This window comes from Cylas formicarius, unplaced genomic scaffold, assembly GCF_029955315.1.
Source record: "Cylas formicarius isolate icCylForm1 unplaced genomic scaffold, icCylForm1.1 PGA_scaffold_9__14_contigs__length_23061073, whole genome shotgun sequence".
Classification (NCBI taxonomy): domain Eukaryota; kingdom Metazoa; phylum Arthropoda; class Insecta; order Coleoptera; family Brentidae; genus Cylas; species Cylas formicarius.
Genome location: NW_026844365.1, coordinates 3783754 through 3809366, shown reverse-complemented (window position 1 = coordinate 3809366; position 25613 = coordinate 3783754). Strand labels below are relative to the sequence as shown.

The following is a 25613-nucleotide window of genomic DNA, read 5'->3' as shown; positions in this document are numbered from 1 at the left end:
GAGTTAAAACATACTGATCATTTTTTATTACGTCACTATATGAGACCTAACTGCAGAACTCCTCTGATTGGAGTGTACTAGCAAATCGTGCAAGCATGTTGCTGCTTCAGGGAAGGGTAGATCCACGTGACAACGCCGGCACCGAGGACCGGTATACCACTCGCAGCGCTCTGGCTCGCGTTCTGTTAGTATTTCCCGAACCGTGGGGGAGATTGTGTCGATTCGCTTTCGTGACGGCTCGTAGAAACACGCGGATAGCGTGCGGACGTATCCATCTAGGGGACTTTGGAAAATGCTCGACAACGACTGAGCAACTGTAACTGTGGAAAGTGCGCGGAAAAATGTTCGACCTGTAGATTTCCTCTGGTGGTACGGTAGAGCTCGAGTTGGTATATTCGCTTTCGATTGGATGCAGTGGTGTCTGATTAGTGAAATGTCTGGCCAGGATCTCGCAGTGCGTTTCATGTTTTTGTGTGTTGTGATCAATTTTGGAGTAGTCCAATGCGGTAGCTCGTCCGGATACTACGGTGAGTCACGGACATGAGCTGAAAACCATGATTAATGACGAGGCTTTATAAACAAAAAAAATTAAAACTTATTTAGATGGAAATATTAAAAAAAAAACAATTTTTGTAGTAAACTAGCCAAACAGTGATCATTCTAATTCAATGTTTTAATGCTAATGTCATGTATGGATTTGACGATGATGATGGCTAAATTGAAACGTTGAGCTCTGTATAAATACAAAAATACAAAACGGAATTATAAATTTGCAATAAGTGTTTATTGAGCAACAAATTTCCCAGTCTATTCATATATGCTAACATCATTAATGTCTCTGAGAACACTCAGCGCGATTTTAGGTTTAAATAACTGTTATTTATTAAATTGAAGTATATTGGACCTGAGTACTTCTTAAAAAGTTATTACTATATATATGTGATAAAATGATAAAAATGGAGCTAGAATAATCGGAACAAATAACGCTCAAATTTATTTACTTTACAGCCTGTCTGTGCCTGTAAAAAATTTGATAGTAATCTGCGCTTTGAAGGCCTCGTAGCCGTTTTAATTCAAAAGACGTTCTATAAAGTTCGGTTACTCTATTCTCATAAAGATGTGTTAAACACTGCTATTAAATTAAAACTGAAAGATTCTCTAATACTGTCTAATATTTCATATTGTAATGGTCCGCCTTACTTCAGAAAGATAAAGGTTTAGCTTTCAGCACCTTCAGATTGTCTCTCTCAGTTTCTCTCACGCCGGCTGACGGTTGAAATCGCAAAGTTTTGTTTTAACTAAAAAAATTATCATTCTGCAAAGGTTTCGTTGACAATCTTGCTTGTATATCGGATATTCATTCAGTTAATGCGTGCCATAGGGGAGTGTGTGCTGTTCGCAAGCATGACTTAGCTCAATTTAGAAGTCGCTTAAGCTATACTTTTAAATCCGTTAAAAAATTTTATTATTAGATTTTTGTTCTCTTTCTATATTGTATATAAGGTTTTCTATTCGTTGTAATACGTGTATATCTAATGTATATTTGGGACTAACTTCTAACATTCTGCAACGTTTTATAAGTTAACAAATAAAGACTAATTGTTATTATTATAATTATTATTACCACTATTATTAAAACAATTATTTAGTCTTCGAAACAAAATTAGATTTCACGCAGAATTCTGCGTATTTCACAAATATTTAACGGTTTCCAACGGATTTACGGATTTCAACTGTGAAAAATAACTTTTAGGTTATGTAATTTATTTTGTCGTCGTAATTAAAGATGTATCATAAAAAAAATCAAAACGGGCATAAAAACATATTTTTATTTTTTCAAAAATTTGTTTTATTTCCTCCTTTTTTTCCCACTTAAATTCATTTTCTTTATAAGGGGTGTTTTTGTTTTTCGATGCATGGAACTTTAAGTTGCAATAAAACAACGATGGATTATTCGATTGACATGAATTTTATTTATCCGAAAGATAATCTCGTGGCATTGCATTTTCAATATGATTTCTGGCATATAACTGGACGTCCAATTTTCGATGACTTTTTCCAACATTTGCGGCCGTACATCGGCAATAACACGGCGAATGTTGTCTCGTTTGTAGCTTATCCGCATAGACCAATGACTTTACATAGCCCCACGGAAAGTAGTCTAGCGGTGTTAAATCACAAGATCTTGGAGGCCAATTCACAGGTCCAAAACGTGAAATTAGGCGGTCACCAAACGTGTCTTTCAATAAATCGATGTGTGACATGTTGCGCCGTCTTCTTGAAACCACATCTCCTGGACATCATGCTTATTCAATTCAGGAATGAAAGAGTTAGTAATCATAGCTCTATACCGATCACCATTGATTGTAACATTCTGGCCATCATAGTTTTGGAAGGAGTACGGACCAATGATTCCACCAGCCCATAAAGCGCACCAAACAGTCAGTTTTTGCGCCAGTTTTGTTTATTAACGTAGCCATTCAACCAGAAGTGCGCTTCATCGCTAAACAAAATTCGCTTATGAAAATCGGGAACAACGGCAATCTCGTTTTGGGCCCATTCGACGAATCTACGCCTTACTTGATGATCGTTTGGCTTCAATTCTTGCACGAGTTGGATTTTGTAAGCACGTAAACCAAGATCCTTCCGCAAAATCTTCCATGAAGTGGATGGACACAGATCCAATTCCTGTGCTCGATGGCGGATGGACTCATTCGGGTCTTCCTCAATGCTACGCTCTACAGCAGCAATAGCTTCTTCTGTAGGCGTCTCTGGGGATGCGAGTTATCAATAAGAGTAAACGTGGTGCGAAAACGTTCCATGGTTAATCGAATTAACTGCTCTGATGGACGATTTTGTCGAGGATAAAATGGACGTAGTGTGCGATACAGAACCATTATTTTCGAAATAAAATTGCAGTATTTACAAGCGTTGTTCAGGCGTGAGTCTATTCATGATGAATTGCCAAACCAAACTGAGAATAAATCACTTGACAGCTGTTAAATAGGTCGCCATCTTGAACAGTAATGCCAAAAAAAGTTCTATACATCGAAAAAAAAAATGGTGTGAGGTTAAGTCACTTAAAATATAATCTTCCAGACGGATACTACTGCAGTATCATCGCCCGATTACCAATATTTTTATTTAAAAAAAAAAAAATTCAATGAGCACATAGCAATTATTTCGTCTGGACTTCAGATTGACCCTTACCTGAGGACGTAATGCCCTAGAATGTGAGTTATCAGCTTCTGGAAGTAACCAAACCAGAGAGCTGCACGAAGTATCTGTGAAGTCTCTATAACTTTGACGGACACTGTAAATATTAACTCTCCTAAGCTATTACTCAATAAAATTTAATTTATGTTCAGAGTGTCGGTAAGTTAATCTCCTGTCTTTGTTGTTTACTGTGACTGAATATATAACAGATTTATTTAAAAAAAAAGGCAAGTGGCGAAAACCTTTCGGATCATAAAACCTGGATTAATTTAACGACATGTGTGGACGGATTGATGTGTGTAGGCATATTAAAAATTTAACAAAACATCTGCCGCCCCAAACCAGGGAGCGGAAATTATAGCTTACACCGCGCCGAATGGTGGGAAACATTTAATTCGACTTTAAACGCTACACTGTACGACGAAATTTCTAATGAACGAATCAGATTTTAGGATGGAAACGCCCAAAAAAATTATGTTGAGCTAAATTGGCCGGCAGCTGCATTCTAGCACTAGAAGAATGGTCGAAATGTCTGGTCTCGTAGATGTAGATGACATATCTAAGAGTCGGGAAGTATTTTAACAAAATTAAAAACTGCGTTTGCAAGGGTATAAGGAAAAGATCATTCCTCTGTGTTTCACATATCAGTTTCTTTTACCTGAAAATAAAGCTCGCATACACGGCATTTAAGGTTTTCAACTATTCAACAGGGTGTTCGCGATATTCCGTACAATATTAAAAAACGTAATACTTGCCCTAAAGTACTTCAAAGTATTTTTTTACAAGTTTCGATTTTTTTTTTGTTATTGTAGCTTCCAGAAAATCATGTTTTTCTGCATAGCCATTCGCCCGATAACATTTATTTCAAGCATTTTTTCGATTATATGCAGAGTTTTTAAATTATAGACAAAAATCTAAAAGACTTTGAAAATTGTTCTGTTCCAGAGTAAATTAGTAACCGCAAATCAAAAATCAAAAAATATGGCTAATCGGTTCAGGCAGTGTCATAGGCCGCATCAAGGGCAAACGATTCTTGTATTTGCGGTTTTCGTCTGTCACACACGCTGCTTTGAAAAAATCTACATGAAAGTCACTATTAGTTTCAGAAAAATCTTATTTTCTCGAAAACCATTTACTATTTTCAAAAAATTATTGAACCAGGAAACGTGGAAAATCCGGGGCTATAACCTCTACTTCGAAGAATGATTGTATTATATACAGAGTGTGCCGTTTAAGGACAAAAAATCTAAAATATCTTAAAAATTTCCGTTTCTGGGGGTAAATTATTGGCGATAAATGAAAAACCGTTAAAGATGGGATAATATTTGAACAGTATCGTAAAGCATGTCGTGAGAGAGTTTCAGGTTTCGTCAATTATACAGGGCGCGACATATTTGAAAAAATATCATTCGAGAACGCTGTTATTTGTAACTTTGAAGTTCGACGAGATGTGAAAGGCATTTTATACGGGGTGCATGCACAATTAAATCACATCGATTTCCGGATTTTTTTCAAATACGCACAGCGTGTGTCGATTATGGGTAAAACAGTGTAAAAGACAATGAAAATTGTCATTTTCGTGGATAAATGATTAGCTGTAAATAAAATACTATAAAACATGGGATAATCTGGTATAAACAGTGTCATAAACTGTATCCAGAAACTTTCAGGTTTCGTCCAACATACAGGGTGCGCGAGATAATAATATAACTTCATTGGAAATCGTTATTAATTGTACATTTTTTTATATTTATCAAAGTTTGTCGTGAAAATTTTTTATACGTGACAGACGCTTTATACAGGGTGTATACAAAATATAATTACATCGAGGAGCACGATGGAAAAACAGTGCGACCTTCTAGCGGTTTTTTTTGGACATACAAACCTGCATGGCGCTACGAACTTGCCCCGTCCAGTGACGATTTTTCGAAAGCAATGTTATTAGATTGGTAACGTTTTTCTTATCTTCTACTATCATTTTGAATTATTTTGTATAACATTAAAGTTTTGACCGATACTTATGTATTGGTTTGATTATTTTGTGGAATTTTTGAATTTTGGTGTTTGGTTGTTTGGTGTTTTGATGTTCACTTTTAGGCCAATATTGCATATAACCTTTTTTGTTCCGGGTGTTTTGTACACGGTGTTCCATGTAAAAAGATTATATTTTCCTCATTCTTTCCTAAACCCTACATTCAATTGTTTTTCTGTTTCCAACATTACCAATTACGATGAACACAATTTAGATCGGCCTGTATATACATTATAAACCTTTTTTGTTGTACAATATTGGATAAATTTGATAGTTTTAGTATTATTACTAATTAATTATAAATATAAATTATTTCGCTATGTGTCAATGTCTTTATTATTCCAAATATTCCCTCCTGTTAGCAACCTAATTACGAAAGAACCACCAGTTAGCAAAATAAAGTCTGCAGGGAACACAGACCACAGAAACATATGTCCCATACGAGCAACTGTTATTGTTTTTTACTCTTTCAAATACATATTTCCAGCGGAAGGCTCGGAGCCAAAATCCGTCAAAATTGAGTTCTTCAAAGATAAAAACGAGTCCGTTTAACGAAAGCAAATTACGAGTGTCATTCGCGAAACGCGTTTTAAGGTAATTTTAACATTGTAATTTGTAATTTATTAAAATTATAGGTTAGAATTTACTTCGCGCAAGGTGGTCCGGGCCACCACGTCACGACCCGGTCTAGACGGAACGCGTCGCAAATTAAGCGTTTCGCTAAAACGCTGCGTTAATTGCTCACTCCCATGGAATTTCAGTCATTGTTGTTTTTGCTGATCTATGAGAATTTTATTGAACTGCCATCTCTCAATGTCTGAATTTGGCAAAATCTTTAACGATATTGATCGACTGGCAGTGATTTAAATCAAACTTATTTTTTTAAATATTATTTTATTGAGACCAACACAAAAAGCGCAACGTAAAAATATTATCACAAATATAAAAATAAGACAAATAAGATAATAATATACACCTTAAGCTTCTGCATTTTCGTTGTATAGTTTTAACAAAAAGACTAATTTTCCCTCTTTTTATATACCCATTCTAGGGATATACTGTTTCAGCTAAGGGACATCCTTAAAACGTCCCAAGGATTTACGATGTTACCAATAGGAACGTCCACAGTATATCAGATAGGTATGTCCGTGGGATGTTTCTCAGAACATCCTAAGGATATCCAGATACACTAGTTGAGACGTCGTTAGTATATCCGACTGTAAGGATATAGGATACGATCTTATATATATACGAGGTTAGCGCCAAAATTTCCCGGCCTGACATAGATGCAGCTCCAGTATCACGATAAACTTTGTCTTCTTTTAGTAGACTGCGAAAAAAATTCAAGTCAAATAACGCAAATTGAGTATAGAGCAGTCATAAAGTTTTTGACAAAAGAAGGGTTAGCACCTAAAATTATTAAAGAAGGCTGGATGGTGTGTACGGCCAAAGTTCTCCTTCGTATTCTGTAGTGAAAGAATGGGCAAAACGTTTTCGGATGGGGCAGGAGTCCCTTGAAGATGATTCACCAGCGGAGGTCATAACGGAAGATATTGTTGTGATTGTGGAAGAGGTGGTATTGAGTGATCGACGTTTAAAGGTCAAGGAAATCTCAGAAATTACTAAGCTTTCTGACACAAGTGTTCGCCGAATCCTGCATGATCATTTAGGTATGCATAAGGTTAGTGCAAAATGGGTTCCTAAAAACCTTTCGGCTATTCAAAAACAACGCCGTGTCGAGTGTGCGCGGTCTTTTTTTGGACTCTGTGGGTCGGAACCGAAGCCTGTGATAGAAACTATTGTGACGGGAGATGAAACTATGTTTCTCTGTTATGACCCTTTATCGAAAAAATAATCAATGGAGTGACGTCGTAAGGGTGAAGCACCTCCAAGAAAATTCAGAGTCTGCCAGTCAACAGAAAAGGTGATGGCCACGATCTTTTGGGATTGTGAATTCTTTTGATAGATTTTAAAGAAACTAATACCACTGTCAATGGTAAATATTATGCAGCATTATTACATAAATTGTAAAACTTCGGGGAAAACTGACCAGAGGCGTGCGTCTTTTGCACGATTATGCAGCTGCCCATACTGCTGGTGTTGCACAAGCTGCCATTTTAGAGTATGGGTTCCAACAGATAGATCATCCTCCCGATAGTCCAGATATGGCCCCCAGCCACTTTTATTTGTTTGGATATTTGAAAAAGGACTTACGTGGATTATATTGAAAAATAATAAAAAATTGTTACTCTACTTTGTTTCTTTCATATTCAGGCCGGGAAATTTTGGCGCTGCCCTCGTACCAGTGGACCATACCTAATTATTAGGTTATTTCTAACAGCCTATGAGAATTACTGGAAAAGTAATGGTTATACGACCACAACCATTCTACCCTAATATTTGGTACTCGCGTGTGATGGAATTAATCTATTGGGTATGGTTGGTGAAGTCATCACTACAGGCGAAATTTGAAACGCACAAGTTTGTTCCAATTAATATTGAATCTTTAATTTTGCTTTTGATGGTAAAATGACCGCCGATTGATACCATTAATAAAGCATATTTTATACACATCTGATTTTTTTATATCGTAGATATGAAAAAAATGTAAGTATATAATATAGCAAAAATATGGAACAATCTAACCTAAAGTAGCTTAAATATAGAGCAAGATTTGCTTATGTCCGGATTAACGAGGCTGCATTGTAAGTTTGCTTTGTCAGGTTGAATGAGATGTTGCGATGATAAAGAAATATTGACGACATCCGGATGGATAGAAATGCGACTGTGAGTGCCAAAAACGTCGTCACAGTTCAACGGCTGTAAGTCAAACAGAACGCTATAAATTACTCTATAGAAAACCAGTTGCTGCGATCCCTCCGGGTAGAGGAGTTTAAAAATTATATCCACCTCGAGCAGATCTAAAGGTACCCTTATCTGCAGCTGTCTGAAAAATCGCCGTCGCTGTAGTAACGTCGGGAGTATTTTGTTATCGAACGGAGATAAATGCCGGGCGTTGGTGAATCGTTAACGGTGGGCAAGGTGCGGGTCTCGTACGGGGCGTCCACGGAACCAACATCGCGATGTCGTATCATTTAAGAAAAAAAATACAGAGCAAATTACTTATTATTACGAGAGAATAGCGGAAATTTTCAAATTGCACCGTCAGCATTTTCAAAATAAATAAGAACTAAAAGTTCAGATTTTCACGAAATTATATATTTTGACATGACAATTGTTTCGGCAACACCGTCTCTTTATCAAATGTAATATTTACAAACTACCTGCTACTATATATACCAAAATATGGCAATAAAAACTTAATTAATGTTGTTGTGAGAATTTAAGTTCAATAAAGGAGAGGTATTTAAATCTAAATGAAATAGAGAGTATAGAAAAGAAGCAATGGCACTCTGTGTGTGACATGGTCAGCTGTAGCTTGTCTTGCTTTAAAAAAATAACGATATCAGAGCTTGCAAAACTGTAAATAACCTAAAAAATAGAAGTACAAGCGACTCTGTTCTAAATATTAAGCTCCTCAAGGATTTATTTTGTGTAATAGGTTGTCCGTTGTTATATTTGGTGAATGCGGAAAAATCCCTGTTAAACTAAAAACAAGTATCATAGTGCCCATAGCTGAAGTGTCAAAACCGAAAACACCTGGTGATTTTCGACTAATTAACTTGTTGCCCGTAGTGGATAAAATCCTGGAAACGATAGTGTGAGGGCAGTTGAGAGACTACCTGGAGCGGAACTGCCTACTCTACAGTGGACAGTCTGGTTTGAGGATCAAACACTCGTGCGAATCTGCGTTGCAATATATGTGTGCAGTGTGGCGGAAGGACATGAATGAATCAAAACTAATTCCGAGTGTTTTTGTAGATTTTAAACGTGCATTTGAGACTATTGACAGGGACATTCTTATTACAAAATTAAGTTTATATGGCATTTTAATACTAATGTTTCTAGTCATAGGGATAGAAGATGGGGGGTACCGCAAGGAAGCGTGTTGGGCCCACTTTTATTTATTATTTATACAAATGATATGTATCAGGTTTTAAAAAAACTCCTTTGTTAACCTATTTGCTGATGACACGCTTGTTTCAGTCTCTGGAAACGAAAGTCGGGGTATTCTGTGGATATACATGGTATTAAAATTGAGTTTGTTTCCGAAATTAAATATTTAGGGGTGATCTTGGATCCTCAATTATCCTTTAGTAATCATGTTGAATATCTATGCAAAAAAATTGGTAAGAAAACAGGGTTTTTTAACCGTGTAGGATATTAGTGTATAATAGTATAATTTTGCCTCATTTTTTATATGTTTGTTCATTGCTTATATCTTGTACAAAAGAAGATTTAAATAAGTTACAGTTACAACAAAATAGGGTTATATGAACTGTGATAGATATACTCCTATAAAGAGTATGTTACACCACCAAAATTGGCTAAATGTCGGGCAGTTCATTAGAAGCGAGGCTATCTTAAATTAGAGTTGGAAAAAAAGGTTAAACTTTTATCAATATAATATACGTTCCAATCAGAACTTCAATGTTTCTATGGTAAAAACAACAAATTTACAGAAAACTCTCTTCTACGATGGTGTTTGCAATTTTAATGAACTGCCGGATAATATTAAGGGCGCGTCTTGCCCAAGACAGTTCAAGAAGAGACCTACGGGGTATTTGCGAAGTTTATAGTCTTGTTTATGCAAATTTTAGTTGCTTATGTAAATAGCCAAATGAATGTCTCATTTTGTTAATCTCCATGGCTTCCAATAAATTTAATTTTCTACTTTTTGTGTCGTCAAAAATGTGTTTTTCTGTGTTTAAGTGTGTATAGCATAATTAGAATCTAGACTATTGTTTTTAAACCCTCTTTTATGTTCGTTAATGCGGACCTACCTGTCTGTCCAATATAAATTTTAGGACAAGATCCGCATTTCAACCTATAGACACTTGATTTTTGAGATTTTGGACATTTCGTTTTATTATTTTTTAAAAATTTTCCTATTGTGTTGTTAGTTCTGAAAGCTATTTTTAAACCACATTTTGACTAATGTTTTGAAACTTTCTCACTAGGTTCTCCTTTGTATGTAATTGCTTTAAATTGTTCGTGGTCTGTATTAGATTTCGGATAAATGTTCTTAATATCATTAAACAAATTGCACTGAACAACGGCTACAATTCGTCTATTATAGATACAATTATAAATAAAAAACAAATCCAGACAACAGTAAACTCTATTTATCCGAAACCTAATACAGAACACGAACAATTTAAAACAGTTACATACATAGGAGAACCTAGTAAGAAAGTTGCAAAACAGAACTAACAACACAGTAGAAAAATTTTTCAAAAAACAATAAAACGAAAGGTTCAAAATCTCAAAAATCAGGTGTCTAGAGGTTGAAATGCGGATCTTGTCCTAAAATTTATATTGGACAACCAAGTAGGTCCTTCAAGAACGCATTAACGAACATAAAAGAGCGTTTAAAAACAATAGTCTAGATTCTAATTATGCTACACACTTAAACACAGAAAAACACATTTTTGACGACAATTTTGATATTTTACATAGAGCCACAAAACTAGAAAATTAAATCTAATGGAAGCCATGGAGATTAACAAAATGAAACATTCAAATGTATTGCTTAACGATGAAATGGATTTAAATACTTAAATTCTCACAACAACATTAATTAAGGTTTTATGATCATTTTTCGGTATATATAGTAGCAGGTACTTTGTAAATATTACATATGATAAAGACACGGTGTTGTCGAAACAATTGTCACGTCAAAATATGAACTTTTAGTTCTTATTTATTTTGATAAATGGATTTTCATCAAGTAGAAGCCACCTCAGTTCAATGTCAGCGATTTCGCTTAATTATAACTTTTGATGTATAGTATAATAACGTATATGATGTGCAAAAACCATGGACGCAACTGTAAAGAACAATATTTCTTTAAAATCTTCCTTCTGTATTGATTAAATTTATTTGCCAAAACAAAAGACAATATAATTTCATGAATCACACTGCAAATCAAATTGTGACAAAAAAATAATCCGCCCTCGACTATAATAACCGTTCACCACCACTTATGTTATGTTATTACTATATATACTATATATATGTATATTATGATTATGGCTGAAACATGACCTAACTGGAGCTTGCCCCAAAGAGAAGGGAATAATCGGAGAAACAGGAGACCCGGGCCCAAATCGACGGTGCAGTTGTCGTAGGAGTTTAAACATAACACTAAAGATAAATAAAGTAGCTTTTGAATATATAAATTAATTATCCTAAAAGTAGATTTTGTTCTCCAAGTAATTTAGAGTTTATTCCGTATTTTTATTTCTACAACGAGGAAGTTTTTCTCCACAAAAACGTTTCTAATTAAATAAAGAATATACTAAGCTACTAAAAATAAGACACGGGTACCATTCCAGCAGTTTCATTCGTAATTCTTTTGCTGCAAGTCTGTTAACCAATTCTTTATCATTGATATATCATTTAATTCTAATTGTTTCCCAGTAGAGTTGAATATGAGGCAATCCATTTGAAAAATGAACTTTTGATTATTTTTGTTTTCGCCGTTGAGATCGTGTATGTTGCCAACATTCTGGGTCTACTGCCAGTACAAGTCTAAAGGTCGGTTCGTAAACCTTCTTGTATCGTTAAAATCCAAAACCGGTATTAAATAAATGTTCCCCAAAATGTGTCAAAGCGATACACGTAAATCGTCACGTCCCTAGAAAATCGTATTTCAGCATTTAAGGAATTGACTCCCAAATTACAAAGTAATGACCCTGGCTCGTGACTAAATTACACGAATTTCTTGTGATTATGAAAATTACAACACTAATGACAATAACCTTTTATCGATTAAACAACTTATATTTCTTTTGTTTGTCGACGAGCAAAGTCGTTGGAAAAATGTCTTTAGCACATCCGAGTGTTGATTGTTTTCAGCAAACCTGTTAAAAAATGAAACGAAATGTGGATCTGAGTTGCAATTCCTGTCCTTTGGTTGTCCTTCATATCCCGCTCGCGCTCCGAAAACACTTCGAACACTTCGGAGCGCGAGCAATGAAGATGCCAAGTGAGATTTTGGCGAAACGTCTGCAGGATTCCAGTCGGAGTTCAACAAGCGAACGGATGATATCCCGGAATATAGTGTCATCACATTTTTCCATCCGTGAATCAATATATATATATATATATATATATATATATATATATATATATATATATATATATATATATATATATATATATATATATATATATATATATATATATATATATATATATATATATATATATAAATTGAAGGCTGCCATTGGTACAAGCCAACTTGATACTAGCGCCAAAGGGGCTGAAATCGCGTAAAGTACCTGTCGGTAATAAAGCCGGACAAGCGCAATTTATAACGAAATTTTTCTTTCTCTCTCTCTCTCACGTGCTGACCGAAGGAATCGCGAACCTTGGCAACGCGATCCGCGGTCATTGTTTGTGAGGAATATTTTTAATTCCCCGCGCGCGATGCGAAGTTGCCGACATTATTGTTGTTCGGCTCGTTTAACAATGCCGGGGATGTGTTAAACGGCTGAATTAGATAAATCATCTCAAAGGGACTCGGCGGCCTTTGTAGAGTTGCCGACGTGATTGATACGTCAAATGCGAATCTTTTGTTTTGCGTCCGTTCGAGTCGCGACGAGTTATCAATTAATGGACTCACGGTAAACATGAAAGTTGGGATGTAATTCCAATAAAGACGCTCGGTCAACGTCGTCGACTGGGTTTCTTCAGAGTGACGAGCTGTTATCGTCCATATTTATCGTATATAACCCCCCTTGCCTAAAACTCAAGGAAACCCCAAAATTAACAATTTTTTTAGAGATTCCAACTGTATTTCGGCCACTAAAAGTGGAATATTATTATTATATCAATTATATAAAAACTGCTGTCTTCATATGAGAACGCTCGGATAATATGATACAAAGCGGCAAACTTTATGTCATCTGGCCCAATTGTTTGGGATGGACTTGGAAGACTGAAGAGTCGTCCACGACCAATTTTCAAGACATCCTCTTGTGCCCTTTGTACCAGATGGCCCATATCTCAGAAACCGGTAGTCCTACAACTTAGAAAAAAAATATTCTTACATAAATCGACAAGGAATTATTTACAAGTTCATAAAATGGCCGCTAGGGTAAAATAAAATCAATAATAAAAAAAATCCAAATTAACCTATATCAAAATTAATTTTATCGTAATCTACTGTAGATATGGAAACTGTTTTGTTTGACCCATTTTTTTCTATCTCGTCTCTCGTCAAATTAAGGGTGTGGGAAGGCTCAAATATTGGTGTAGAAAAAGGTGAATAACTCGTTTTGGATATTTTTATGATTATCTAATTTTTTTTAAATATTATGGTATAAATACTCTTAGCTAAGATGAAAGAGCGTAAAAGAACGTAATTAAGTCTTTCGATGACATTGTAGGACATTTAGCTGTTAGGTTAGGAAAGCCTTTTTGTTTTAGATCACACAGGAGATTATAACTAGTGAAAAAACTGTCGAAATGCACTCTTTGGAATTTCTATTACTTCTAATATACTGGTGGCAACTCTGGTTCCCAAGGGTGTTTAAGTCATGGAATTAAAAAGAAAAACATTGATTGATACCAGATTATAGATAATATGGAGCCGAAATATAGAGAAATATGATTGGAAAGGAGGGAGCAACGATATGGCTAGCTGACAGTCCAGATTTTACGGTTCTAGACAATTTTTTATGGGGTCATTAAAACACATATTATATTTTTCTAGGCAAGAAAACGTTAATACAATTAAAGGAGGAATTAGGACTGGAATAAATAATATAAATACCAATCGTTCTAAATCAAGCAGTAGAAAAATTTAAGAAAGGCTATCGACTTTCAACATTTTTGGGCGAATACAGCAAATAAATAAATAAATAATTATGTTTAATATTCATAATAATAATGAATGTTGTTGTTTATATTTTTATATGTAGGAGTTCTAGCAAATGGGCTTAATAAAGTTGTCAAAACAAATGATGAAACGACAAGTGAAAGAAATGGAAGTCCATGGCCTACTAAGTGAACCTTTAGTTTAATGAACCTTTAGTCTAACGTGTTATATATTTTTGAAGTCAGCGTTTATAAGGCTGTGATATACAAGGAATTCCATAAGGAAAAATATGTTATTATCTACTTTTTTTCCCTGGACACGTAAACATAACAGGGAAGAAAATATTCCGTTGTATCCTAAACTTTTTTTTTCTAAAATCTGACAGGAAAAAGTACTTTCTGCTTACATAGAGCCTTTAAAAATTCTGTAATTTCTTTATTTGTGGACATAAATGTATGCTTCATGTGTACGATGTCGTCACTCAGCAGATATTGAAAATATTTTTAAGGGATGTCCAAAGCGTAAGACACCTAGTATACACCATGCTTAAAGCTGTCTTGATTCATTTTTAAATATTTAAAAACATCTGTTTTCTTTAGGCATTGTTTGGTCGTCTGCGACGAATAGTCAAATTTTTATTTCAAAATTTTAGGGATATGATTAGTGGGGGGTTCGGTTGAAGTCACTTAATATTTTCGTAATGAAAACGCTAGACATTTTCAGGCCTCGGAGAGAGACGTTTACAATTACTTATTGGAAATCTATTTTACAGCTGTCAGTAACCAAGGGTCCAAATATTGAAGAAATATCTTGGATATCTTTCAGCACGGGACCAGGGACTTTCCTTCATTCAATTTTTTACCAGCAAAATTTCCACTAGAAGAAAATGCCCATTTGTATTCTTTTTGATTTTTAGAAAAGGCCAGGGGTTCCAATCATTAACTTCAGTCCATGCACATGCAAACCGAACTTTTACATTTATTTGTCGCACTAGAACCCTAATCTTTCACGTCCATAAAACCCCATTGTCGCAAAACCGGGCCCATCAGCCGCTTCCGGTCATTTTTCAACCGACGCTGCCGGATAAAACGGCACACACACGCGAATGGTGCATTGTCGAATAATTCCATTTGCATTTACCGGAATTGCACCGAGGGCATTCTTTATCTTTCGTTACTTTAGAAACCTCGCCGCACGGTTAACCATTACTGGCGCAGTAAATTCGGCCGAAAATTTAGCAAACCGAACGAAAGGCGATTCGTGACAGCAATTCGCTATTGCCGTTCCAACGAACGAAACCGGATTTGGATTTTATTAGGAGGCGTTAAACGTTTGACCTCGATCCAATGTTGCCGGCTCCATTTGCCGCTAATTATTGGGTTAGTTTCTCTTATTATATTGTTGAGTTGAGAGGAGAGTGCATATGCACAGCATAAGCATGACCGAGACTAACACAAATTAACCAAACACTTGCAGACAAATAAAGCAAGCAGAGTCGGCAACGTCGGATTACGGTCAAACATTTTTTTATAGCCTTTTTTTAACCCAACATATTGTTTTCTTTGAACTATATTTATAAATATATAGCTTAAGTTGGGATAAATCTTCAATTTTTTATGTTTTATTCAATAATAAGTGCTTGGTTGCTTATACCATCAATATATATACGCATAACATCAAAACGCTTGTCAAAGACTGAACTCCGTTTGAGATGTAGCCGTCCATGGATATGCAGCAGAGAAGAGATTGGCGAGGCAGGACGAGAAATATCAACTGAAGCTTTAAGACCATCACAAAACTCTTCAACCGTTAAAACGGACATCAAATCTTCGATGATACTACAATTCTTGCATGTAATCCGTTCTTCCACCAAAGAAAAATCTGAGAACCCATATAGGCCTATAGTCAACCAAACAGTCTAAACTGCAACTTTTACCAATATACGAATCAGTCATCGGAGACAATTGTCATGCCCCTCTTTTGGCCCCGCCACCCCTGAAAAAATATATAGGCAGATACGAAGTAGGCAACGTCATATTCATGACAGAAATGTAATTTACTTAAATGTTTGCCCCAAAAATCGAAAATTTGATTTAAAAAAATTATATTTCGTTAGAAAAAAAGGAATTTGATATCGAATTTTAGATTCCCCCTGTATATGTTGGTTACCTGTTAAATTAGATTATTTATTCTTATATTTTTGCTGGTCGTGCATTACTGCTGCCTTAGTACTAAAGGTAGCTTTAGACTTAAGATAAATATTAGAGGTTAGTTTTTGCTACAATTTGCTCATTTTCAGCCCTGCAATTCTGTATGTTGTTTTTTTTTTAATTTATGGCAACGGTTCCTTTCAAACATGCCAGAGACTGCTGAAATATAATTAGAAAACTTTTTTCGTGGTTATTTGAATGTGATTTTTTTTATTGAATCTTTATGTTCAATAGTTTTTGACTTATGTCCGGTGGCCTCCATTAATGGAACATCCTGTATATATAGTTTGTTTAAGTTAGGTCGTTGTGATCATAGGTCCTAGAAGCACCACCCAAAGCAGGTTAAAAATTTAAAATTGTCAAAATTTGAAGGGGGTTGGTAAAATTATCATAAAGTGCTAGGAGGTGACATAAAATATTGAGAAGGTGCAATTTTTGAGGGATTCTTGAGATGTGGCTGGAATAAATTGGAATTAATTCATTAAAACAAATTCTAAAAATTATGATGTGATACAAAGTACCTCGTTTTTTTTGTGAAATATTCTGATAATTTAAACCGCCTTCAATCATGTTCTCGACTATATCTAAATTGTCGGAAAATAAAACAAAATCTAGTTATTATGACATTACATATACAATGTTTCCCACTTAAGAGCTGTACACCCATGCACTAAAACCTTGTGTGTGACTATTTAACAAAAGAGAATTGAACTGAATTATTATTCAGGAATACTTAGAATCCAACTATACCAATTTTTATAATGTTTCAATGCAGGATGCTGTAAAATCTTTTATTACGGTTTGATTTTGATTTTTTTTTTGTTGGACAGATCTTACTAAAGACAAATGAAATGGTTTTTTCGTATAGCATCGACACAGCTTCTTGATGCAGAAAATCGTATTTTTAGAGAAAATGACAACAGATTCGTGTTCAGGATTACCTAAAATTAACTAGACCAATGACCAAAGTTTTTAGTGTTAAAAAATATATATCGTAAACCTTGTAAATAACGATTATTTTGAATGCGATTTTATGATATTACGAATTTTAATTATACAAATTTCAAAAATAATTATAAAAAAGCGACAAAAATGGTTAAGGAACATTTATTTTTTAGTATCATCTTAAAACGACAGCATTAATAAATTTTCGTATTCGAAAGATGTAAACAAAATTAAAATATCAATTAGTGAATTTGGCTGTCTCCATGGCAAACTTGGTTTTACAAAGGGGGCAATATGCTGACGTCAATCAACTTTGATGTTTCTGTTATTTTCATTATTAGATTTTTCCTTTTTAATTAAAAAAACACAGCGTTGTAAAGTCTGTTTAGTTCATATGTAATCCTCTCTAATCATATTTAATTTTAAGAAAATCGTTAGTGTCCTGTGAAATCTATCCAACAATAAATAGTTATCAAAATAGAACCATAAACAAGTGGGGCATACTGTTACTTGTGTTTTTGTGAAACTGTCGTGGGGTCCGACAAAAAACGAACACCCTGTACATATTATATTTTCCTCTGCTCAGCACCAGCAGTATCGAGGACAGCGGTGCGTGCGTTCTGTTAGAAGCATCGCGGCGATAAAAATGTTATTTGGTGTTAAAAGTGGGAAAAGACAACAAACAATGCTCGTTTAATCCGCTTAATGGCGTTATTAATGGCCGACGATGTAGGCCGATTTCAGTTGGGTGGGTTTTAATTCGTTTCCCAACAGCGAGTCGGTTTATTGTTTCACTTGATAACCGGAGACCATCGAATGCGATTTCTTATTTTACCGTTTGAAGCCATTTTGTCCCAGTGGTGTCAGATCCAGGAAATATTTTCGCACATCCATTTGGAAATTTTATTATTATCGCTACTAAAGGATATAAAACCGTAGTAATCGCTAATTTATGTGATATATGACTTCAAAAGGTAACTAAAGCGGTCCATAAATTTGTATCACATATTTTCGACTTGTATTGCCATTTTTTGTTAAGTCTATTGCATGTAGATTACATCGCAGAAAACATACATTGGAAATACTATACTGATTATGCTTTATTTTTCGAAAATATTTACTGTGAAACGAAACTTTGGTATTGCAAGTCTAGACAAGTCAGCGCATGTCGAATAAACATCCAACAATTAGCATGTTCTTTAGTATTAGTTTGTGAGTTGTACAGTGAACGTTACAGTTTGTAAAATATGGCAGTTCCGAGATATTTGACTCAAAAGGAATTAGAGGCGGCTATGGAGGAGATCGGGACGGATTAGGTCAATAACAATGAACGTCGTAAGTATTATTTTGATTTACGTATTTTTATGTATTGTAGAATCCAATTCCTTGTAAACTTATGGTAAAAATAACTTGAAAAATATTTACAGAACATATTGACGCGGTCTATATTCCACCCGACATGGATACCTTGACGCCTTGACGGACGAAGAAAATATGAACGATAACATAAATCTATAAGAGTTTGGGGAACCAACCTCTAATTCATCAACTACTGAACCTGAATGGGGAATGGGAATGGAAGACGTATGCTTTCTGCAAACTACCGGCTTGCTTCTACTGTCAAATGGAAGGAAGGTCAGATTGAGTACACTCACACACTTATATCCGATGAATTTAGATCATGTGAAGAACTAAAAAATAGGCTTATGTTTTTTGATGACGAAGTTATTGATTGGATTTTAAATCTTACATTGCTTTGCGACTTTTAAAAAGTGGTAAAACAATTACTCAAAGAAATCTTGCACCTGCCATAGATGAAGTGTGTTATGATAATCAAGATCATGATTGTTCATGATAATAAAGCCCGAAGGACAATTTACGTTTGTAATACGTATAATGTGCATTTACCTACTAACCAAATATGAAACCTGGTGTTACCAGTGGCGCGCTCACGCACCATAAAATATTAATAAAAAAAAAATAAACAATTTATTTTCAGTTGTTTTCTGTCGAATTTGTATATTTATGTATAAATTATATGTTACCTCTTAGATGCCCCAAAACATTATTTAATGTTTTTCCCAGTGTTTCGTTTACGCACCAGTATTTTTTTGTATGTTTGGAGTTTTTTTTTGACACATGTAATGTAGTCTTAAGTGCAACAAAATAAATAATTTCAGAGCAAAAAAGTATTTTTTTATTTTTTTTATGCTTGGGATAATATGGGTTAAGCACAAAGTCGAAGGTTTCGGGTAAATTAAATTAAAATAAAAAAAATTACTAGATAACTAAAGAATACCTAACCAAACTTAAGGAAAAAGGCAAGCTATACGTTAGATGGGGAAAAAATAAAAAATACTGTAAAAACGAATATAAAAAAGCAAAAAATAATATAATATAACTTAAGAACAATGCTCCCGATACAATACGGTGAAAAGAAGTTTAATGAAGCAAAAGAGAACTCTAAGAAGATGGGGAAGATTTCAAATCCAAAAAAATACATCAAATAATTAATGCAACTGGACAACCGACTAAAGACGATAAAGAAATAGCTAAAGAATTTAATATATACTTTTCAAAAATTGGAGAAACTTTAGCCAACAAAATAAAGCAACAGTCCAATACCAATTTTGAAGAAGAAGCTGTGGCTAGCATATTTTTGGAACCAACAACGATCCTAGAAATAAAGGAAAAATGGAAAAAAAAATTGTGCCCCCGACATCGATAGTGTGACAAAAAAGATCTTCCGGCACTAATCAATATCATTGGACAAAAAATGATAGATCTCACTAGTAATGTTCTGCAAACTGGTAACTACCCTGAAGAACTGAAAGTGGCTAAAATCATACCGATATACCAAAAAGGACCGCACGACGAAATGAATAATTACAGGCCAATCTTCCTACTCAGCACTTCGTCCAAGGTACTGGAAAAAATTATTAAGGCAAGGCTAATAAAATTTATCGAAGCTAAAATTAAATTTGATATCCATCGATATGAATTCCAAAGTAAAAGTAGTATACAGGGAGCGGTAGTTGATATGCTGGAATTTATGACCAACGAATTGGATAAGAACAAATATATAATAACAGTGTGTGTCGATCTTAAAAAAAAAGATGTCAATATAGAGCTAATGATGAATAAATTTAATAAAATGGGACTTCGTGGGGTGTGCTACCACATGGTTAAATCTTATTCGAAAGTCAGAGAGCACTGTACGACAATAAATAGTGAAAACAGTATCATGCCCACTACTGTATTTGCTGTAGTGCGAAGCCTAAAATATGCAAACTTAAAATCAAGGTACTTCCAATTTGCTGATGACGCTGCATAGTCTGCTGATAGTGCCGAACAGCTTGAAGAACTTGTTAATAAAGATTTACAGTAGTATTTTGAGTGAGAAGGTTTATGGTAAATGGAAAAATCTAATTTGCTTTGCGTTTTCGTAACAGTTAAGTTTAAAAAATTAGTAGATTTATCTTGTTCCATCTCCATAGTGAATTTTATACGATTATGTAAAGAGTTAATGTAATTTAAAAAATAATTCAGTTGTCGTTTCTATACCACCACAGAAAACTTTTACTTAAAGGATGTTCTTGTATGATATTTTCCAAATTATCCATGAAAATCTCGGCTAACAAAGGACTAAGTGGGTTTCCCATAATCAAACCTTCCTTAGAGCTGTAAATCTGTCCATTAAATTCAAAATAATTTTTGTTTAAAGATGCTAGTAGGCAATCTAATAAATCTTGTTTCACCAATGGGTTAACCTGTTTCCGAGTTAGGGTGAAATCTACTAAATCAATCACATCCATAGGTGGAATAGTGGGAAATAAGTTTTGTACATCAAAAGAAAATAGTGTTGAGTTAGAAGGGATTTTGATATCTTTAATTTTGTATATTAATTCAAAAGAATATTTTATTGCAAATTATGGTTTCAAATCTGTGTGGAGCATTAAAATATTTACTAATTTTTTTTTGAGAGCTTAACTGCTGGAGCCGATACATAAGACAGATTAATTTTAATTTTGAATCTTATCCTTTCAGGTCTTCAGATATTTTTCCTATGTAAAAATTGGGATTTTCTTCAACTTCTAGAAAAATCCTTAACTCACTATCTTCATCCCTTTCCAATGTTCTCTTCTTTCTGGCCAGGCTAGATGTCTGTTGAAAGGTTGAGAGGTTTTTTTCTTCACAAATACCTTCGCAGAATATTATTTTATTTTTGAATGTTGTTTTTATGTCATATGTTGCATATATCACAAAAACTATTGGATTTGGGTGTAGGACATTTTATACAAGACATGTGCAGAATATTTAGGGGATTTTATTAAGTATATAATATACACGGTGTTCCATTAGTTTTATCTCTGGGTGATTTGTTGGTAGGTTTTAAATTATCGCCAGTAATTTTTGGAATATAGTGACGTCGTTTTTCCAATTCCAGTCACTCGCCATTATCGTATACATTTAATAAAATGATATAAATGTGGATAATGTACTCGCCATTTTTATTAATATCGTTGTTACACATATCAACATTTTCATTGAGCTATTGGAATTATTTATTTGCGAATTATACTCAATTTTTATGGCTCTGTAAGTTTTATTTCTCGCATTTCTCGAAAACGTCCTGTAAGTTCACATTTATAAAAAACGTTATTTACAGGAATTACATGTCACCTCGATGGCGACTTTTAAAGCGTCGGCCCTAAATCGTTCTTTGTGAGCCGGTTTGAGCTTTTTAATATCTTGTTTCCAGCTAACTTTCCGTCCGAGTGCTAAATGAATTGCTCCGGAGCAGACACTTAAAAGATTCCATAATGGAGAAGTAATGGGGAGAAGTTTAATAAAACACGTAATACGGCACACGATTAAAGCGCAAAAGTTAGACTCTTTGCGTTGCGTCCGCAGTGTTGTCACCTCTACATTGACGTATCACCATCTGTATATCGTGTGATTTAGATTTAATTAAACTCCAGTCAGAATACTTGTGCAGTTACGTCACATACAGTGACGTAATAAAAAATCCCTATGTCTGTTCTTGCAATATGGAGGTTAGTCATCGTCAAACATTCGCAGATGTCATGTACTTAGGTATTGTCTGTTCGTATATAATGAGTGTTTTTTTTCGATGTGCAGAACTTTAAGTTAGCATTACTGTTCAAGATGGCGACCAATTTAACAGCTGTCAAGTGATTTATTCTCAGTTTGGTTTGGCAATTCATCATGAATAGACTCACGCCGAAAATAATGGTTCTGTGCTTAATACGTATCGCGCACTACGTCCATTTTATCGTCGACAAAATCTTTCATCAGAGCAGTTAATTCGATTAACCATGGAACTCGTATCCCCAGAGACGCCTTATGGTGCGTACAGAAGGAGCTGTTGCTGCTGTAAAGCGTAGCATTGAGGAAGACCCGAATGGGTCTATCCGCCATCGAGCACACACTTTATGAAAGATTTTGCGGAAGGATCTTGGTTTACGTGCTTACAAAATCCAACTCGTGCAAGAATTGAAGCCAAACGATCATCAAGTAAGACGTAGATCCGTCGAATGGGCCCAAAACGAGATTGCCGTTGTTCCCAATTTTCATAAGCGAATTTTGTTTAGCGATGAAGCGTACTTCTGGTTGCATGACTATGTCAACAAACAAAACTGCCGCACTTGGAGCGAAGCTAAACCTCAAGTCTATGTCGAAACACCGTTACATCCAGAAAAACTGACTGTTTGGTGCGCTTTATGGGCTGGTGGAATCATTGGTCCGTACTTCTTCAAAAACGATGATGGCCAGAACTTTACAGTCAATGGTGATCGGTATAGAGCTATGATTACTAACTCTTTCATTCCTGAATTGAATAACCATGATGTCCAGGAGATGTGGTGTCAACAAGACGGCGCAACATGTCACACAGCTCGTGCCATAATCGATTTATTGAAAGGCACGTTTGGTGACCGCCTAATTTCACGTTTTGGAACTGTGCATTGGCCTCCAAGATCTTGTGATTTAACACCGCTAGACTACTTTCTGTGGGGCTATGTAAAGTCATTGGTCTATGCGGATAAGCCGCAAACGCTTGACCATTTGGAAGACAACATTCGCCTTGTTATTGCCGATATTGCTTTTGAATGGGATTATCCAAGGGTGGTCATTAACATACAATGCAACAAGATTATTACCAAAAGTTTCGGAATTTAAATTCAGGTACAATTGTGGTCCGTAATAGAAAATAATTTTATACCTACTTGTATTTAATATTCTTTGGTTTGGTATACTACTTAGTTTAAGTTTATTAGTAATCATTCTTATTAAGTGTGTAATACAGCGTGTGTTGAATCGTGTGCGAATTATGCAAAATATGTGCGAGTCTAGTGTATCTCAGGAGATGCTCCCGCCCAAATGTAGAAAACACTATTTTATTGAGACTAAGGAAGTTATAAACGATGTTTATTTTACTCTCATTGAACGTGGTGCCAGCAAGCAAGCATCTTTAGAACAAACGGCCACATTGACGAACATTCCAACATCAACTGTAAGGAAAATTGTGAATAATCTCATTTCAGCTAGGAAAAAAAGAAGCGCCAATGCCAATGTTATATTACTGGCGATTTTTCTCCACATACCACGAGTAATTAAGCAATTTTTGCTAGTCTTAGTTGCACAGAATGTGGGTTAAAAACTTCTGTTACCAATGTTTCCATTTTTGTCTTAACCAATCTTATATTGCTGACGATTTTAGACTCGACAAAGGTTTTTTTTTTCATTTAAGGTAAATATTAAGTGCAGAAATGAACGAAGAAGCTAATCCAGAAGCAGATGTAATACTTACCCATTTTCTAATTAGCTGACTACAGAAAAACGCTAACACCTTTTATAATCCCACACCTTAGGGCCATTTGGCACTTCGAGGATCACATTTGGACCAATCGAGTTAACATTCGCATTCTTGCTTATACTTTTGTTTAACTTTCCATTTTTTATTCATTAAAAACTCTGACGAAAACCAATCACTCGAAAAGGTTAGGTTCACGTTGTGTGTGCCATTTTGTAGCATCGCTTCTTCTTCCTTTTTTCAACAAAGGCACAGAAGATTGGCACTATGTTGCCAGGCTGTTAAAGTATTCAAGTTTTTGTTCTTTGGATATAAGAAATCATAAAGACAGTATTTTGTATACTGTTTTTTGAAGGAACAGTAAACAGTATTAAAAATCGCCATAGAGTATAACACTGTTTTTAACAGTATGGTCGGACCAAACCTCGCAGAAACTTTGCACTAGCAGCTATATTATCCAGTACCTTTCACAGTATTGCAAAGAACCAGTACTTAGATCTCATTGTTCCCGAACGTGCTCCAACCTAGAGCTGTTTCTATTATCTGAAAAGTAGCTTTTGGGAAGTTTTCTTCCGATTTTCTTAATTTAGTGGGCAACTTCTGAGCTGGGTGGTAAAGGAGAAACAATGAAACCAACGTAAATCGAAAATTCTCACCAGCGTTTCAAAACCTAAACAAACACTCGCCGAAACCAGGTGGTTTGTTGTCCTGACGAGTTTTGACAATAAATAACAATTTTATCGGCTCTCGGGAGGTGTGTTCAATGGGCGTTGGGTTTTAATCACAACTATGTGCGGCTTTAGATTATCCAATGCGGCAGGTATGAACTATGCGCACTCAGCGTGTGACTTTATCGAATTTATTTTCCCGATATTAAAACAGTAAGAGGCGTGAATAATAACGGGAAATAATCTTATTAATTGAATCAAGTGAAACTGATTAATGAACTTGTTCTGTTTCTATCTCTCCATTTTTGTAGCTTTCCGATGCAAAAAAGATCGATCTTTTTGGTATGCGCACTTTCGAATTTTAATTAACCAGCACTTAACTTGATGGTGATAGTATTTGTTATTTGTTATGTGCTGTGTATATTACTCCGTTTCTTTTTTTTTTGCTTTGAGTATTTCTGTTGGAAAATTTTTAATTAAAATACTTAAAAAGATATTTCCACTGTTCTCTAAAAATGATATCGTTGTTAGGAGTGTTGCCTAAATATAAATGGTTGCTATAGCAACTACGTCAGATGGGTGTTAGAAAAATGACAGTATCGACCATCTGGTTGGCTTACGTTTTCGTTTTTCAGTATTGTTTCGTTCCCGATTTTAGCTGCAAAATACACCAAATATAACCCTGGGATTAGTATGTAATGTAATATGATAACAATAAAAACCATTTTCTACGCTCTCTCTAATAATGAAAATATTCAAT

General features: G+C 34.9%; 1 protein-coding gene across 1 annotated transcript in view; it reads left to right on the top strand.

The window, feature by feature from the left end:
* The first annotated feature begins 206 nt into the window (after positions 1-206).
* Positions 207-25613, top strand: part of LOC132706991 (roundabout homolog 2-like) — a 306365-nt gene continuing 280958 nt past the window's right edge. Inside the window, exon 1 of the mRNA XM_060678593.1 lies at positions 207-527. Coding sequence (XP_060534576.1) covers positions 410-527 — 118 coding nt within the window. The 5' untranslated portion in view covers positions 207-409. The remainder of the gene's footprint in view (positions 528-25613) is intronic.